The sequence below is a fragment of the Paramisgurnus dabryanus genome, chromosome 8 (genome assembly GCF_030506205.2).
Source record: "Paramisgurnus dabryanus chromosome 8, PD_genome_1.1, whole genome shotgun sequence".
Lineage (NCBI taxonomy): Eukaryota > Metazoa > Chordata > Actinopteri > Cypriniformes > Cobitidae > Paramisgurnus > Paramisgurnus dabryanus.
In genome coordinates this window covers 2,436,717-2,455,639 of record NC_133344.1, presented here as the reverse complement: position 1 = coordinate 2,455,639, position 18,923 = coordinate 2,436,717, and the positions used below count along the sequence as shown (strand labels likewise).

The following is an 18,923-nucleotide window of genomic DNA, read 5'->3' as shown; positions in this document are numbered from 1 at the left end:
AGGTAAATGTGGGATCGCCAGGGGTATGGAAACGTCATGTGGATCAAATGCTGACACGCCTGGACACAGAGCCACAGCAAACTGCAGTGAACCAGGCTGTAAGCTCACAGGTGTTATTACCTCAGAGTGATAGTGGCGCCACTCTGCACCCAAATACCCTTTCACCAGAAAAGAAAGGTGATCAAGTTCCAGAAATCACAGAACCATTAAAAACCAACCAGCCCACTGAATCACCCTCTACGGAACATACTCAGAAAACAGAGACTGTGAAACACTATCCCGTAAGGATCACAAAACCACCAGCACGTTATCGTGATGAGTGAACAGTGATTAGTTAATATAAGGTTATAGCTCAGTTAGAGTGTGGTACATATTGTTTCAACATACCAGTCATACAGCAAGTAAGATAACTCCTCATTTTTTTGTTTGATGTAATAAAAAATAAAAAAGTAAAACAATGTACCTCTATTGTTGTGCACGGAAACGTGTATCTTTTTGGTTGTGTTAAAGAAAATGTTTGTGGATGAACATCCTATCTTAGTGGGGAGGAAATGTTATATATGTAGCTAAATGTTGTGCTATATGAAAAGTTGCCATTAGGGGGCAACAGTGTTCTATATTGGAATGAGTTCTATACTTAATAAAGCATTCGAAGAAGTGAGTGAATCAGCAAACAGCATGTCAGTGTTGCTCATGTGTTATAATAAAAGTAGTTTATATATATATACAGAGGTGGAAAGTAACAAATTACATGTACTCTAGGGATGTGCATCTCCATAACTGAGGCCGATGCGATACGCATCTCGATGCATAGCCAACGATGTGATACATTAAAGATACATATAAGCAGCTACGATGCGACGCGATGCGATTCACTGCTATTACGATGCGGTGCGGTACTATTTCGATTCGATTCAACACGATGCGACTCAGTGTAATATGAAGCAATGGAGAAAAATATGATACTATGCAATTTAATATGTAGGTATTTAACTTTTATTTATTTTGTTCAAACATAGCCTACAGCAAAACTTAAGTGCCAAAGTATCTTAATTGCCATCTAACTTTTTAGGCAAGGCTCTTTCACAAACAAAAGATTTGTTTTTTACAAAACCAAAAGAATAAATAAAAACAGGCATTCTTTTCCTGTCTTGTCTCTAGTTACTTTTAACAGCTCACACATTTAACAGGTGAAACAATTTGAGGATGCTGCTTAGGGATAAACAAAGAATAATGTTCTGTAACTTCCCAGCAGGCTAAAGTGATTTCGGCAGGTAGGCTAACTCAGTGAGCACGAAAAGCAGGTGCTGTTCTAACATAAACAAAAATAAAAAACTTTCACAAACAGGTTAACAAAAATGAAAATATAAGAAAAACTATTATTGGCAGTCACAGGCTGCTGTAAACCAGATTATCTCAAATGTCCTACTTTAAGGTTTTTCTTCAGGAAAATCAGTTGATCTACATGATCAGGATGAAGCAAACTGCGCTGTGCAGTAACTATGTCTCCAGCTGTGCTAAACACTCTTTCAGAGGGTACACTTGTAGCTGGGATGGAGAGGTAGCTCTTTGCCAATGCTGAAAGCAGAGGAAGATCCACTTGTTTTTTCCACCACTGCAGCAAGTCGCCACTCAGACCTAAAGAATCCTTCTCTCTGTACTTTAAAATTTCGTCCTTAGCTCTCTCCCTTGTGTTCTTTGTCGTCTGTGGTCTCTCATTGTGGAAATCGCCAAACATCTGGTCCAAGGCCGTTTTCTTTTTGGGAGGAGCATCATCTAGGAGCAGAAGAGAAGAGAGGATTTTCAGAAATATTATATCAGTCAATACTATACTACAAAAATGTGACATACAATACTAGACCATAATAACACATGTATCTTCAAATCAACAGTTCCTAAACTTCCTATTAGAACATAGCAAACCTGTCTCTTCCTCTCTGTGGGGGCTCCTGTTACCACCTGTTTCAGCTGTCTGGTCCTCATTCATTGTGCTCCCTGCCTGGCAATAATTATTATAATCCAGAGACTGTTAGATTTCCTTAAACTAGACATAATTTAAGACACAAATAAATAAAAGTAACAAATGGGTATGAGAGAGAGAGAGAGAAAGAGAGACATACTGAGTAAATTCTTCTTACCTTTTCATCCATCTTCACCACCTCTCCTATTAGCTTCGTGAATATCATGTCCTTGGTTTCATTGTTATCCAGGAAAGCCAGGTCTTTAAAGCGTGGATCAAGGGCTGAGGCATAGTGGAGGAGGTCTTGGAGATATGTGTAGCGACCGTCAAAGTCCTTCCTGAATCGTTCCTTCATCTGGGAAATTACTGGCAGATCGCTATCATCTGGCTGGAAATGTCTCTTTAATTTGGCCTGAATTGGTGAGATCATTGAGATGGTGGGGTTTTTTTCCTCACTGAGGAGTGTGGTTGCCACTTTCAGTGGAGACATCAATTTGATGACATCTTGAATTATTGCCATGTCTTCCTCTGTCAGGCTGGCCATGCATTCACTTCTCTTTATCTGCTTTGACAGCAGGGTGTTCAACACAGCAGGCTGTTGCTCCCAAAAACGCTCCAACATGTCAAGTGAACTGTTCCATCTTGTGGAAACATCGTGGATAAGCTTGTGGTTTGGCAGGTGTAACTGGGCCTGCATTTCACGCAGAACTTCAGTTGCTTTTGGGCTTCTATGAAAAAACGTTACCACCTTCCTCACTTTTGTCAAAAGCTCAGACACCCTGTCCACTTTGAGGGATTTTTGCGAGGCTAGATTAAGTGTGTGCGCGATGCATCGCACATGGGGGTCCATCTCTGCACCAACTCCGGCCAGCATCATATTTTTAGCATTATCCGTGACCAACGCTGTGTCCTTGATGTTGATATTCCACTCGCGGCAAACGTTTTGCAGTAAAACTGCTAGATTATTCCCTGTGTGAGCCTCATTGAACACTCTTGTCTGAAGAACATGGTTTTGCAAAACCCACTCATCGTCAATATAGTGTGCTGTGACCGTTACGTATGAGTCCGTGGCACAAGACGTCCAGCCATCAACCGTAATTGCAACTCGTTGGGCATTGCTTAATGACTCGGCTATCTCTCGTCTAATTTTGTCATACAAAGCAGGGACTTGTTTCTCAGTGAATAGCTTTCTGTTTGGAATGTGGTACCTGGGCTCCAAGACGCGGAGGAGATACTGGAATCCCTCGTTCTCTGTAACGCTGTACGGCTGAATGTCTTTACAAATAAAAAAGGTGATCGCGTCGTTTATTGCTTTGGAACGAGCAGAGTTGACAGCCAGCGGGGAGTGGAAAAAAGTTGTAATCGTTTGCTCACCCGCCGTCCTGCTGGCGGTACCACAGCGGCTAGTGCTAGCAACAGCCGATTCCGAGGGGGTGGGAGCCTCGGCTGCACTCACACTGTGTCGACGCTTCAAGTGTGTTGTTAAATTAGTCGTACTGCCTGTATATTTTATAGCAGCACGACATATTTTACAAATTGCATGGGTTTTGTCAAGATTTCCATCTCGCTTATAAAACCCGAAGTGTTTCCAAACACTGGATTTTAAATGATTTGGTGGAAGAAAGAGTTCCGAGTCTGCCATGTTAATCCGTTCGTAGCGTTGTTGTGATACGTCATATTCGCGCTGCAGCTGCAGCTGCAGTGGTGATGAGAGAACGCGCTTTAGGAACAGTTCAGAAAGGAGAAACCAGTCTAAAAGTTACATAATAAATTATTGCTTGCTTTATAAATAGTAAAATAATAGCGCATCTATATAAAGGAATCGGTTTTTACCGATGCAGATATGTTATAAACGATGCATCGCGATACAAATGCCAACTGTATCCGATGCACGCATATTTAAATCGATGCATCGCATCGTAAGCTTTTATGCCGATGCACCGATGCGAATCGGTGAATCTTCCCATCCCTAATGTACTCACGTTACTGTAATTGAGTAGTTTTTTGTGTACTTTTACTTTTTTGAGTAGTTTTTAAAATGTGTACTTTTACTTTTACTTAAGTATGTTTTGTTTAAAGTATTGTACTTCGCTACATTTTCTATCATATCCGTTACTGAGTAAAAAAATATTTTAAAAAGCAAGGTGAAATGGACGCGCAACGGATGATTGATGGGCGGGGGAACGCGCAAAAAGAACCATGGAGACGGACGAGACAGGCGCGCGCTAATGCAGACCCGCCTCAGTTCAAATCTTATGAAAGAAACCCCTGGCCATATTTAAGCGACCACTTTCCACTGACGCGAATTAACACGTTTTTAATACCATGCGCATTATCTTTCGAGGTCTAACAGCTTCGCGTCAAGTCAAACACAACTTCAGAACGTCCTCGAGAATTGCGCAGGTCATTAGACATTGCAGAGAGAGAGAGAGAGAGAGAGAGAGAGAGAGAGAAGAATAAAGGTCTGACATCAGGTACCCGGGTCAGGGAAGCTAGAAGACAATAAACGTGTCAAAAGTATATAGCCATGGCACTCATCTCATTATATGCTCATTTAAACTATATACAGTTTAATATAATAATGTATGTTACCAGCAATACATCAGTTACAACCTTACTATAGTGATTGTATTTACCAGCTGCTGACCACCTCCAAAAGTGCATAACTCACATGTAAAAATCATTAAACAAAAAGTAAAATTTCTTAGTTTAAAAAAGCTTTTTATTTTATTAACTTTTTGCTATTGCACTTTAATTGTAAAGATGTTCAAAACAACTAGTTTGAGATTTATATTCCCTTGTCGTTTTTGAACTAAACTAGAATCCTCCACCTCTCCCGCTGTAAAAAAAATAACTTTTACTCTGAGTAAAGTTAAAATGACTTACTTTTTACTTTTACTTGATTAGATTTTTAGACCAGTAACTTTACTTTTACTTAAGTAAAATATTATTTAAGTAACTTTACTTTTACTTGAGTACAAGATTTTATTACTTTTTCCACCTCTGTATATATACATCAGTAAGCAACATAATAATTTCTATTTTGATTATATTGTTAACTTCTTAATAAACCTCAAACAAACATGTATACATTTGTCCTCACATTCTTTACTGTAGTTCCCTCCTGCCTCATTATGCAGCTCATTATGCAGCTCATTATGCGAGGCTTTGTTTGCTAGCAGTCAATCAATCCTTCTCGCATACGGCCCCTCTAAACAAAAAGTGTCTTACAATTTCTAAATCAATATATTGGTTTATGTGAATGAGTAAGCAGGATGATTTTCACGTCATTTTAAAGAAAAAAACTCTAGACTACTCGATTCTGTTTAGGAAAGTCTTGTTAAAACATGTTTAGTATGGGTTTTGTGGACTTATATCAGTGACTTAAAATTCTTGCTTTTTTAAAAACCACGCATAAACATTTTTCTCTCAAAAATACAAACATGTACATACATGTAGCTCATATAAAATTTTAGCCCAGTTTGTGCTGAACACAGTGGTATGAGACACTTGCCATTATTATGTTTTAAAGCATCTGAAAAAAGACCAAATGTAAGAGCATGTCAGAACCTCTGACAGTGTCCCAAAATGGTCGGACCCCAGAGGGTTAACTGGTAAGTAATAGCACACAGATGAGCGTGGTAGTTCACTATTAACTAATCAATAACTACTATTTTTCATACTTCCCAGAGAACCACTGAGAAGTTTCATAATTCATGCAAAACTAGACAAGACCCTTTACATTATCAATAGATACTTGAATCAGAGTAATTAAAAGACTACTGGAACATATAGATTCATCAACCATAAAAATGCCATACAGTGATTCTATTATTTAACCTAACTTACCTGTCAAAACATTATATGAATACTGACTAAATATGAAAGAATGCATTTCTTGAATGTGCTCAATATTATGTCTTTAAATTTGTCTCTGACAATTGATATTCCTTGCTCAGACTTGAATGATAAATCGAGTGTTTGATTGCTTTTCCTGGGGAAGTGTTTGCCTTTGGTGGAGGGGCGACCCGTGCGGCTCAGAGAATACAGAGAATCTGATGGTGAAGCAGCCACAGTGTCTCGTGTCATCATTCATTAATAACTCCCCTCATCAGGTACAAAATGCGTGTTATTGTATTACGTATTCATTGGTTATGTGTTACACTGCTGAGAGATATAAATGTAATCATTTAATGTGTTCAAAAAGCTCTTGTTATCATATATTAAAAACTTTTCTCCCAGTTCAATCCGTAGCGCATGCGTCATTGGGACCACGCGGTTGGAGAAATGGTGTAGAATGCAGTGAATCTACCAATATAATTTGTATTTTGATAGATGATGCAATAATTACAAGTTATAAGTTGCATTTGACTGTTTTGAAAGATGATACATTTTTTTTACGAGGTCAGTAATTGTGTAAAATTAGTAAGAATGGGACATTCTCTTTTGATATGTCCACATTTTCTGAGTCTGTTTACTTTAAAGGACAATGAGAGCATGCTAATGAGCATGTTAATTGTTTATACCGTCTAGCATATAAAATATGTATGTTTTTCTAAAAACTTATGATAAATGTGATATGTTTAACTTGGATAGTGTAAAGCTGTATGTAACGTTAAGGAAATTTTTATCATTTGTGTTTTGGTTTTATTTAAAGTGGTTTTCTGTCATTCTGTCATTCAAGTTTAATGGCACACAAAATCAGAACATAATGTGATTAAACAATTTAAATAATTATCAGACAATACAGAGACTCTGATGGTGAAGCAGCCACTCCGTGTCTTGTGTCTTTATTAATTCATATCTCCCCTTATTAGGAAATTACTAGTGGGTTACCATGCTCTTCATTTTAGAATACTGATCCAAAAAAAATTATAATTACTTTAGAAGGATGTATTAACACTTGAGTCATTACTAGTGGGCAGGGGCGGAGTGGGACCCAAAAATCTACCGGGAAATTTCATAGACCACCAGCCCTCTGTGGTAAAAAAAAAGATAAGCAAGTGCTGAAATCTAAAATTACAATAAAATGACTGCAAAACAACATGAAATACCAAGTGTAATAGTTATTATTTAAAAGATCTTAAAGTCAACAGTTCCCTAGTTTTAGGTAAGCTAAAGCTTACTTTGGTTGCAAAGCAGTTGCTTATAAAATTATTAAGCCTGTTTGGAGAGAGATATTTTATATGACAAAATGTCAGTCATCGTGTGATAACGAAAATATAACGACGCTTAAACTAACTTACGTGTTCTGAGCAGGTGTTGTCAGTGAACAGGCTGTAAACTGTTGGCTAAGTTACAGACACTCGTGAAAAACTGATGCTGATAATCTGGGAAACATTCTCTAACAGCAGTCAAGTTGTCATTGTTTGTGTCAAAGTTGTGCATTTGTTGTAACATTAAAACAGGAGATCAGACTTACTCTGTGCTGCTCAAAGTGATGCTCGGAGCTCCATTCCTCTGTGGTGTGCGAGGCTATGCTTTTTTATTGGTTGTTGCGTTAAATCTTACCCAGATACAACAGTCCTATTTTCTGATTGGCTATTGTGTAGCCTCTTTCTTTACTTTTTGATTGGCTGATAGAACTCCAGGGGAGACGGGCTTGATAGAGAGAGCGGTGCGTCCAGATACATTTTGAGCGCTGAAGCATATTAAATATATGATAAATAGGTTTTAGTGTGGCCGGAGTGCATGACTAAAGACTGAAGGCACGGCTATCATCAGACCAGCCCTCGCAGCCTTAAAACACTACTGGCCCACCGGGAAAAGTCCCGACTCTCCCGATTGCCACTCCGCCACTGCTAGTGGGTTACCATGATCTTCACTTTGGAATACTGATCCCAAAAATTTGTAATTACTTAAGAAGGATGTAGTAACACTTGAGTCATTACTAGTGGGTTACCGTTATTTAGATAGTAGTTAATGGAAAGCTAATCTTCCTCTAACCATTCACAGGCTATTCACATATGAGCTACTGTAGGAGCCATACATAAAAACATATTTTTTGACAGATAAGTTAGGTTAAATAATAAAATCACTGTATGTGTGGCATTTGGATGGTTAATGAATCTATATGTTCCAGTAGTGTCCTAATGACTCTCTAGTGTGCCATTATCTATTGATAATACAAACCGTCTAGTGTACCTGTATTTACAGTAGTAAACGTGTTAATATAGTGCTAGTCATTTATCCTATATTAGTTGTTGTTTAGTTTTGCATGAATTATGAAACTTCTCAGTAGTTCTCTGGGAAGTATGAAAAAATAGTAGTTATTGATTAGTTAATAGTGAACTACCACGCTCATCTTTGTGCTATTACTTACTAGTTAATTAATCAGAGTTACGTGTTAGTTAACAGTAGTTACTAGATTGTTAATATTGCATTACTCATTTGTTCCTGTGTAATTATTCATTAACAATGGATCCGTATTCTAAAATGTTACCCAAATTACATTTTAAATTAAACAGTGCCTTTAATATTGTACATGTAAACTAAATGTTTTTGTAAATACAGACTTGAATAAGAATACCTGACTCTTGAAGAATCATCTTCATCTCTGAATGTTTGTGAATGAGCCATGAATCATTCAGTCACAGTTTGATCTCCACTGATGAATCTGATCACTTCCACAGACTCTGAATAAATCTGATGACATATTAACACATTAATGTTCTGCTTTAATTTGAAAATGTTTATAAATTGTCACAAAGTCTCGACCTCCCAGCTAACAATTTTTGGCTCTCAAAACGTTTCCCTAACATTAGTTTTTTTTTGTTCTCAAAACGTTCCCCTAATGTTTTCAATGTTTACTTTAATGTTTGTTTTGGTTAGCCAGGAAAGTTTTTTACAAAAATAGAACGTTATTTTTAGGTTAGCTTAACGTTTCCCTAACGAAAGAATAATGTTCCCCTAACGTTACTATATGGTTCCAAAAATATACATAATGTTCTCTAACGCCGGTTTCACCCCGCAAGTGTGAGTGCTTTGTATGCGTTACGTGAGGAGATTGTGCTTTCACACCGGCTGCGTTTGCAGCGCATACTGTGCAGTTTAATAACAGTATTAAAATCTCAAGTTCACATTACTTTATTTTATATGCATTTATGAGCATACCTTGTCAAAATGCCTTTTGACGTTCAGTGTAATTTATATAACTGTGATGTGTTTAATTCACACTGTTTTCGTGCTGTCGACATAAAAAGCCCATGGAACATTATTAAATCAGTTTTTCTGAAGTTTACGATAAAATGAAACGTCACTCAGTGATTGACAGCAAGATGCAAGTGATCGTGTTTCCCTTCAACAGTATAAGCATAAGATTTAAATTTAAAGATGTATCTGACTGTTTCTCTGAAGATTATTTAGATAGATGAGGATTCATTTTGTGGTGGGCAGAGAGTAAATGACAGCACAGCCTTCTGGCAACAGTGTGTTTTTAAATATTTCAGTTTAAAATACACTTGGCATAACATTCATGATTTTATGGTAAATGGACACGTCAATCCACGAGCATTTAAACCATAAACAATGCACTGTCACTTTTTATTGAGCGTGAGCAGCGCAGCAAAAATAGAGCCGATGCCGATACGATCGCAGTAACACAGTCTCACCCCATTTCGTCAATATTTGACGACACTTGACCATTCGTCATATGTTGACGTGAAGGGTATACCTTTCGCGTCATTTTTTGACGAACTGGGGACTTCAATACTATTACGTCCGTTGCATTCTCTTTCCTATTTTATTACCATTTGCGTGTCGGTTTAGGGTTAGATTACGCGAAATTAAACAGTGTACGCGAAATTAAACAGTGTACGCGAAATTAAACAGTTGTCACCTGGCGTTGGGGTTAGAAACAGTTGTCACCTGGCGTTGGGGTTAGAGTTAGGTTTGGGTAGGGATGTCATTATGTAAATCTAACCCTAAACCGACGCGCAAATGGTAATAAAATAGGAAAGAGAATGCAACGGACGTAATAGTATTGAAGTCCCCAGTTCGTCAAAAAATGACGCGAAAGGTATACCCTTCACGTCAACATATGACGAATGGTCAAGTGTCGTCAAATATTGACGAAATGGGGTGAGACTGGGTTGATCGCAGCAGTTCAGCAATGCTCCTGCTATGCAAGCAATCCACAAGCATTTAAACCATAAACAATGCACTTTAACTCTCTTTAAAGTCACTTTAATTGAGCGTAAGCAGTGTAGGTGTGCATGCTCTAACTTGTTAAAATGGGCGCTGAAAAAATATACGCTGCTCTAACACAGTCTCACCCCATGGCGTCAATATTTGACGACACTTGACCATGCGTCAATATGTTGACGCGGAGGGTATACCTTTCGCGTCATTTTTTGACGAACTGGGGACTTCAATACTATTACGTCCGTTGCATTCTCTTTCCTATTCTCTTACCATTTTCGCGTCGGTTTAGGGTTAGATTACGCAAAATTAAACAGTGTACGCGAAATTAAACAGTTGTCACCTGGCGTTGGGGTTAGAGTTAGGTTTGGGTAGGGATGTCATTATGTAAATCTAACCCTAAACCGACGCGAAAATGGTAAGAAAATAGGAAAGAGAATGCAACGGACTTAATAGTATTGAAGTCCCCAGTTCGTCAAAAAATGACGCGAAAGGTATACCCTCCGCGTCAACATATTGACGCATGGTCAAGTGTCGTCAAATATTGACGCCATGGGGTGAGACTGGGTTGGCTGCTCATGCTTGTATTGTGAAACCGGCGTAATGCAGGGTTCACACCAGCCGCTTTAGGGGCGGTAAAACGTTAGACGCTTGAACATTTTTAGTTTACACGCTTCATTCGCGCATGAAAGCCGCGCATGAAATTCGAGACATTCACACGAAAATTTGCGTCATGGGAGGGGCATCTGCCAGGCCGGCAGATCCAAGCATTCAACCACTCCTGATACAGCACGTTCCACAACCAAACAACGTATTAATTATAAAACCAAAAATTAATGGATTGTCAAATTAAGGATAGATTAATAAATAAATGTAACAATATATTAAATACATGACCAAAGCATGTTCCATTTCATGTGAATGGTAACTCCAAACAAATATAACAAATTAAGGATAGACATTGTCTCAAAAGTACAAATTGTGAACCAATTAAAAAAAATCATGGTATTAAGTGGTGCAGAAAAGTATTTTTACTACTATCATATATCATAATATATCATAGACTCACTACAGTAATCGATTCCGTGTAATGCAATACTCCAATACAACCCATGAGGGCGCGCCGCGCTTCGCACAATTTTAAACCTTTGAATTAGATAAAGAAGCAGTCACGTGGATGTGGGTGAAACGAAGCTTCGGACGTCATTGGTCACGTGATTTTGCCAGAACGAATCAAGCTTCGATACAAAGCTTCAATGAAAATCGGTTCATTTTTTTGACACACGCTTCGGAGCTTCGGTGTCACTGGTAAAGACCGGTGTCACATTTCAAGTGCTGTATTGATAACTGTGTGTTCAGAAGACTATGGGGCGGTTTCCCCTTATGGAAATTAATGTGTGTTTGTGGTAAAAGTGTAGTAACCATGCTTTATTGGTGTATTGATTACTGTTAGTAAAACCTTGGTTAACTTTCATAAGGACAGGGATTAGTCCTAGACTAAAATAACTGTAAGAGCTGTCCAAACTGAAAACCACTTGCACTGCCATATCTTAAAATACATCAGTAACCTTGGTTTAGTCTAAAAATGCACACAAGTAATGTTTTTAGGAAGGCATGTTTGTTAAAACTAGTTATATTTCCTAATTAAACTAATTGGGCAGGTAACTGCTATATTATAATATTGAATGATAGTGTGTTTTTGCAATGTAACAAGCAAATAAGAGCAGATGTTTAATTAAGGTAAAGGGGGATTTGATTAAGCTTGTTGTTGTTTAACTGTAAAAATTAAAGAGACATGAACACCAGTATTATAATTTTATATTTGCTTATATGGAATTGCAATCTGCATTTATGACAATGTTTATTTTATTTTCTCTCTTTCAGATATCTTACCACTGGAGACCCTCCCGTACAATCACCAGCTTCTGTGTTGGTGTCTAAACAAAGTCTAAACTGTGATTTACTATGTTGTGCGCAAAGTAACATACCAAAACCTTTGGTCATTGTATAGACTATTTATTCAAAATAAATCAATATATACAAAGAACATTTACAACTACAAACAGGAATAAGAAAGGAGAGGGAAAATGAGGGAGAGGAGAGAAAGTCTGGTTCATTACCTGCAGAGATTGCTGCCTCTTTATAAAACTACATTGTAGGCTCTACAGTAAGCACAACTGTGGTGCTTTCATAAATTAATTTGTGCACTTTAAATTTAACAAATTCTTTCGTCTGAGGTGGCAACCTCTGCAGGTAAAGGACCAGACTCAAGAGGAAGAGCTCATCCTCTGAGCGTGGAGGCGGTGCTGGAGCTACAGAACTGGTCCCGAGTGCTTCTAGGAGGCTGCCGCTTCACCACCGATGGCTGCTCTCTAGGCCTTCTCTGAGCTCTTCATCTTTGTGGCCGTGTGTCAAATGATAACACATTTTGGACAATGAGAAGGCAGTTAAAGGAATTTATTCACAAACTGTCAGTGTTGTGTAAGGCTATGAGTGCTTACTGTAATATAATATGCATGTAAACACAGTCTTAATTACCTGTGGGGACAGCTGCAGATGTTGATGGGCCGGCAGGGGAAGCAGCAGCAGGTTTAAAGGGGACACAGGCTCACTGCCATCAAAGGAACCAGTCAGCCCTGTAATGACAATATGAAGTATCAATACAACATTATACACATGGCACATTACACCAGTCAAAGAAAAATTAATTTTCATTTACAACTAATTTTGCATTTTCATCATAAAAATAACAACATATATGCCCTGTTGTGTTGCTTCACTTGGCCATATATAAGACTACATGGAAAAATAATAGTGTACACTATAAATAGTTTAATAATTTGTGACCCGTCACGGCAACCAGTGACACAAATCGGCAGCACAAGTTTCGAGAAAATGAGAAACAAAGTTTTTTTCTAAATTTGTTATTTTCGTTTTATTGCAGAATCTGTTAGTTGAGATCACGAAGAAGCCTCTCCATGTTTGAGATAGCAGTTTTTGTATATTTGAAAGCATACATTTTGCGGTTAAAATAGGCTTGTTTTTCCAGAGATTCTAGCGTGCTGCGGGGGGGGGCGTCATTGTCTGTGTGTATATTTACATACTGTATAAGCCGCTTGTGTTTTCGCCTCCGCCCGCAAAGGGAACAGTGTGACTACTAAATAAGGAAAGTTCGCCCAAAAATGAAAATAATGTAATTAATGACTCACCCTTATGTCGTTCTAAACTCGGAAGACCTCCGTTCATCTTCGGAACACAGTTTAAGATGTTTTAACATTAGATTTAGTCTGAGAGCTTTTGTTCCAACCATTGAAAATCTATGTATGGTTTCCATGTCCAGAAAGGTAATAAAAACATCATCAAAGTAGTCCATGTGACATCAGTGGGTCAGTAAGAATGTGTTGAAGCATCGAAAATACAGTTTGGTCCAAAAATAGCAAAAAATTATCTTTATATAATTGGCTACATGTTTTGTCTATCAATATTTTCCATGAAGACATTGGCTAATGGAGGAACGAGCGATCGATTGGTAAAATCTCTGAAGGACGTCACGTTTGCGACGGCGCTGTTTGGATGATCTATTATACTACCTCCCTATTTTAAATACAAACTTTGAAGGCGGGTTCATGTGTTTAACGGAGTGTAATCTCATATACCCTTACATGTTACGATGTAAATAGTCCTCATATTGTATATTATATTGTATTACCAGACGTTCATGCGAAATCTGATGTAAACAATAGACTATATATCTATATTTCACAGATTATACACATTTGTGGACAAAAATGGTCATTGGATAATCTGAAACAGACTGGATTCGACTTGTGATCCCCACAAAGGTAAAAAGAGTAATGTTTATTTTTGCATGTTGTCATCCGACTTCTGTCATAAAATACTACATGATGCTAGGCTTTACATGGGGTATGGCTTAGCTAAATGAGATGTAAATGAGCCCTATTGTCTCCCCCAGCTGTAAAGAAGAGTCCCTTTCGTCTTGATTTCTCAGTTTGACTATTTCTGAGTTCCTACATTCAAATGGCCACAACTTCTCCAAATCTTATCAGATTTCCATGTGTTACACATCGTTGGAAAGCTTAGAAACTGAATCTTTCAGAATCTGTGAATAACTCAAAATGGCCCAGATCCAACTTGTGTCACTACTTTCCGTGACTGGTCACATTTATTAAAAAGACTAAATATGAATTAAAGAATCAAGTAATAGATTCATGAGACAAAATACTACTGGTTTTATTAACCCAAAACCAATAAAATCAAATTTTTTTACCATCAAACACAGATGGAATCCCTGTCAAGGATTTAGCCCAGTTCAGGCTGTGGTTAGGAGAACAACTGATGTCCGCTGGCTACCTCTGGATCTCATACCCAAATCTTTCCAAGCAAATGTTAAAATAGGCGGTATCTTTACTAATCGACTGTAGATTTAAATATTGTACATATATATTCTCGACTGAACTAATAGTAAAACTACACTTTGTGCCTTAAGTAATGGTAATATTGGAAAACGCTTATTCCGTCTACTCAGTTATTAGGACATTGCTTATATGTATAGCTGAAAATGAGTAAACTTACCAGATTGTTTGACCTCCTCACTCACTTTCTTCCAACCAAGATCCTTTAAATTCCTGTTTGTGTAAAAAGTACGAAGATGTCTAATGACGATTGTTCTCCATTGTTGTCTTGCATTTCTGCCTCCGCTGTCCGCTCGCTTCCTGTAATCACGTTACTACAAGTGAAAGCTCCTGAATTGTAAACACGGCATGAATATCCATCAAAGTTAAAATTTTTCAACTCAAGTGTTTCCCGCAAATCAGCATCAACGCTCGAAGTGCTCAATTCGCACCGCGCCATTCACGCGTCAACGCACGAATTCTCAATTCACGCCGCGCCATTTGCACATACCGCGCCACAGGATGTATATTCGCGTCTTTGCATTGACTTAACATGTAAATCACTCGTGCTTGACGCCTCTAACGCATCTGGTGTGAATGCACCATAATGCTGCGTTTACACCAATTGCGTTTCAGGAGTCAAAATCGCGTATAACGCGCCTAGTTTGCCGCTTGAACAGTTTGAACGCATTCAAAAAAAAGCAAGCATTTGACGTGCATCAGAAACCAAATCCGCTCCTTGTGGGAGGGGCAAGTGCTATGCGGTTGTCTGTTTTCAGGATGGCTGATGTTTAATGTGCATTTATTGAAAGAGTTACCGGTTTGTATTTAGTTGCCTTACTATAGGGGGAAAACGGCACGGGTCGATAAACGTCACGTGACTCAAAAGTGAAATGTGTATTTACAACTTTCCAGGTTGCCCAATGTCCTCACTGACACTCTTCCAAGCGAGGTCCTTTTTATTCCTGTATCTAAAGAAATAAGAACTTGTGTCGTATAGCTCTGGGTGACTGCTCAAGGACAATATCAAGCCTTCAAGCTGAATGAGTGGCTGCATCCGAAAACTCAAAATTGCTGCCTTCTGCAGCAGCTTTCCAAGGCAGGAAGGCATCAGGGCATGTCCGAATTCAATGTTATGCTACGTTTACACCAGCCGCGGTAGAGGCGGCAATCGTAGGTGATTTACATGATTTACAAGTCAATGCAAAGACGCAATTACACGCGGATTATTATCCTGCGGCGCGGTATGCACGTTCCACGCGAATTGAGCGCTGCCGCGGGAAACACGCAAGTTAAAAAATCTGAAATTCGGCAGATTTTCGCGCCACGTTAACCAATCAGGACCTTGCTGTAGTAGTGACGTGATTACAGAATTTCCATGAATGAAGCGAGTGAACTCAAATGTTCAAGCGTCCAACTACGCGCAAATACGATTTGAGACTCGTCCTCAAAGACTTCAGACTTGACTCGGACTCGAGCCACTGACTCGTGAACAAACCCCTTCATGACTGACTGTATTTAAATAATATAATTCAACCCTCAGTATTATAAGTCTGCAGTAGTGCACTGTTCTCTGCAGCCTTGCAATTCATTGTACAGTATTTTTCAAATATATAATTTCCTATTCAGTGCAAATGCAGTAGCTTAAACAATTACAAATTTTTGCCATAATCATGCACCCCCGCCATAAGACATTTTATTATTACTCAAGTAAACTTATTCAAAAACGAAAGGAATCAAATGGGTTTGTGTTTTCCCCTGTATTTCTATTTCTCAAAAAATAGATAAGGCCTCTCTGCAGTAAAGCCCAGGTTCTGTCTCTTAACATGTAAGTCGGAAGGTTTTCTGCAGGTACTGGAAGGGTCAGCTTTTCGGCGTTTTGGTAGGGATTCTCAATTCGTTGGTCACGACGTGACGTTGTAGTGACAGACTGAAAGGGAACGTCTCGGTTACGTATGTAACCCTCATTCCCTAAAGGAAGGGATTGGAGACATCACATCCTGTCGCCACAGTTTGCTGTTCCATTGCTGATACTGGCCCTGCACTGTTGCTCGGCTTTCTCAGCGAAAATAAGCTGATTTGATTACTGCACCTGCCTCTGTTAAGGTTTCCCCTTTCCTTGCTTAGATTTTGATTTCAAAGATGGACTTTATTGTTAGTGAAATAAAGCCGTGAGGAGATCTTGCAAGATCTACTGGCTTCTCCTTGTACCATATCTGATATATATAGGTTTTGGTTCCCTCCCCTCCATGCTTAAAACAATATGTTACTATTCAGGCTTTGTAATATGAAGAACCACATGACATCACTTTTGTAAGGGTCACCATAGGTCATTGTTCCTTAGACCAGTGTCTCCTTCCTATATTTGACCCTTGGCTATTCATTATACTAAGACCCTCTGTGACCTTTGACATGAAACTACAGTCACGTGAAAAAATTAGGACACCCCATTACATTTTCTGTTCTTTATTAAGAAATATGTACATATCACTGGTTTTCATCTTTTTTATTTTTGTCTGGAAAAGAAAGTGATTTTATTGCAGGTAAACAACAAAAAATGACCTAGTTTTACTCATTAAACAAAAGATTGACAAAAATGTGAATTGTCACGAAGGAAAAAGTTAGGCCATCCCAACCATTATTCCCACTTATATTGGCTAAAATCACACACAGGTGTATCATAACAAGTACACATGATTAGAACATTGATATGAGGAGGCTTGCCCTATTTAAATCTACTACATTTGGTTTCGTGTGCTCTTGGCTGTTGATGTGAGAGTGGACACCATATTGAGATAAAAAGAGCTATCGGAGGCCTTTAGACAGAAGATTGTAGAAGCTTATGAGTCTGGAAAGGGATTTATAAAGATCTCCAAAGACTTTGAAATCAGTCATTCCACTGTCCGGAAAATAGTCTACAAGTGGAGGACATTCAAAGCAACTGTCAACGTGCCCAGGTCTGGCCGTCCAAGCAAGTTCACCCCGAGAGCAGACAGCAAGATGCTAAAAGAGGTCACCAAAAACCCTAAAATTTCATCACAGGACCTACAGCAGGCTCTTGCTATTGTTGATGTAAAATTGCATGCCTCTACAATTTAGAAAGAGACTACACAAGTTTAACTTTCATTGGAGGTGTGCAAGGAGGAAACCCTGCTCTCTAAGAAAAACATAAAGGCCAGACTGAAGCTTGCCAGAGAGAATGTAGACAAAGACCATGACTTCTGGAATAATGTTCTTTGGACAGATGAATCTAAAACTGAATTATTTGGACACCACAACAGAGGACATGTTTGACATAAACCAAATACAGCATTCCAGGAAAGGAAACTCATACAAACTGAAAAACATGGAGGTGGAAGTGTCCTGGTTTGGGGGTGCTTTGTTGCAGCAGGACCTGGCCTTCTCACCATCATGGATTCTACTGTGGATCAGGGGTTGCTTGAGGAACATGTGAGACCATTTGTAAAAAAAAATTAAGCTGAAGCGAAACTGGATGCTGCAACAGGACAATGACCCAAAACATACCAGTAAATCCACCAAGAACTGGCTTAAAACAAAATGGAGAGTATTGGAATGGCCAAGTCAAAGCCCAGATCTGAATCTCATTGAGATGCTGTGGGCTGACTTGAAACAGGCTGTACATGCAAGAAACCCATCAAATATCTCACAGCGAAAAAAATGGCATTGAGGAGTGGGGCAAACTTACCTCAGACCAATGTCAGAGACTGGTAGATGGCTACACTGTAAAAAATAAATTGTTGGCTCAATGAATTATTTTTTAGTAACTAGTTCCACAGAAATTTACGTTCACTCAATTTCTGTCTCCAAAGTGTTACATGGATTGTTGTTTTTTAGTTGGCCCAAACTTGACTTAAATATAAAAAGTATGTTTACTCAACTAGCTTTATACACTAGTCAACATTTGAAGTGGATCAAAACCTTTCCTAAAAGTTGCCTTAAAACCAATACCCAATATCCGTTCTTGTCTTAGGACAACTTGGATGAAAGTTTTTGATCCACTTCAAATGTTGACTAGTATAGTTCATTCAACTAAAATGTTTTAATCAGTTGAATCTTTAAAAACTTACAGCAAAGACTATGTCAATTAAAATTTAAGTATTTACTCAATGTTTTATGTGTTACTTCAATTAATATTTATTATTTGGGAATTTTTAATACACTTTTTTAAATTATTTATCAAAAAATTTATGCTGATGTTGTTAACCACATTATTAACTTCAGTCACATAAAAACAAAAGCTTTATTCACTTATCACACAGACTGAACATACAGAATTAAGTCTTCTCTAAATAGAGGGCATAAAACAGTCCAAAACCACTCCAAAGTCAGTCAGAACATCTGCAGGGCCATTTAGGAGAACTTCTTTCGCCATTTATCCCTCTTGTCTGCCT

The 18,923-nt window shown here is 38.4% G+C and overlaps 1 protein-coding gene across 1 annotated transcript in view; it reads right to left on the bottom strand.

Moving 5' to 3' along the window:
• LOC135771640 (uncharacterized) overlaps positions 1-18,923 on the bottom strand; it is a 136,795-nt gene extending 117,872 nt beyond the window's left edge. Inside the window, exons 1-3 of the mRNA XM_065281960.2 lie at positions 18,803-18,923; positions 18,218-18,252; positions 8,490-8,605 (exon numbers count right to left, since the gene is read on the bottom strand). Of these exons, the coding sequence (XP_065138032.1) occupies positions 8,490-8,539 (50 nt within the window). The 5' untranslated portion in view covers positions 8,540-8,605; positions 18,218-18,252; positions 18,803-18,923. The remainder of the gene's footprint in view (positions 1-8,489; positions 8,606-18,217; positions 18,253-18,802) is intronic.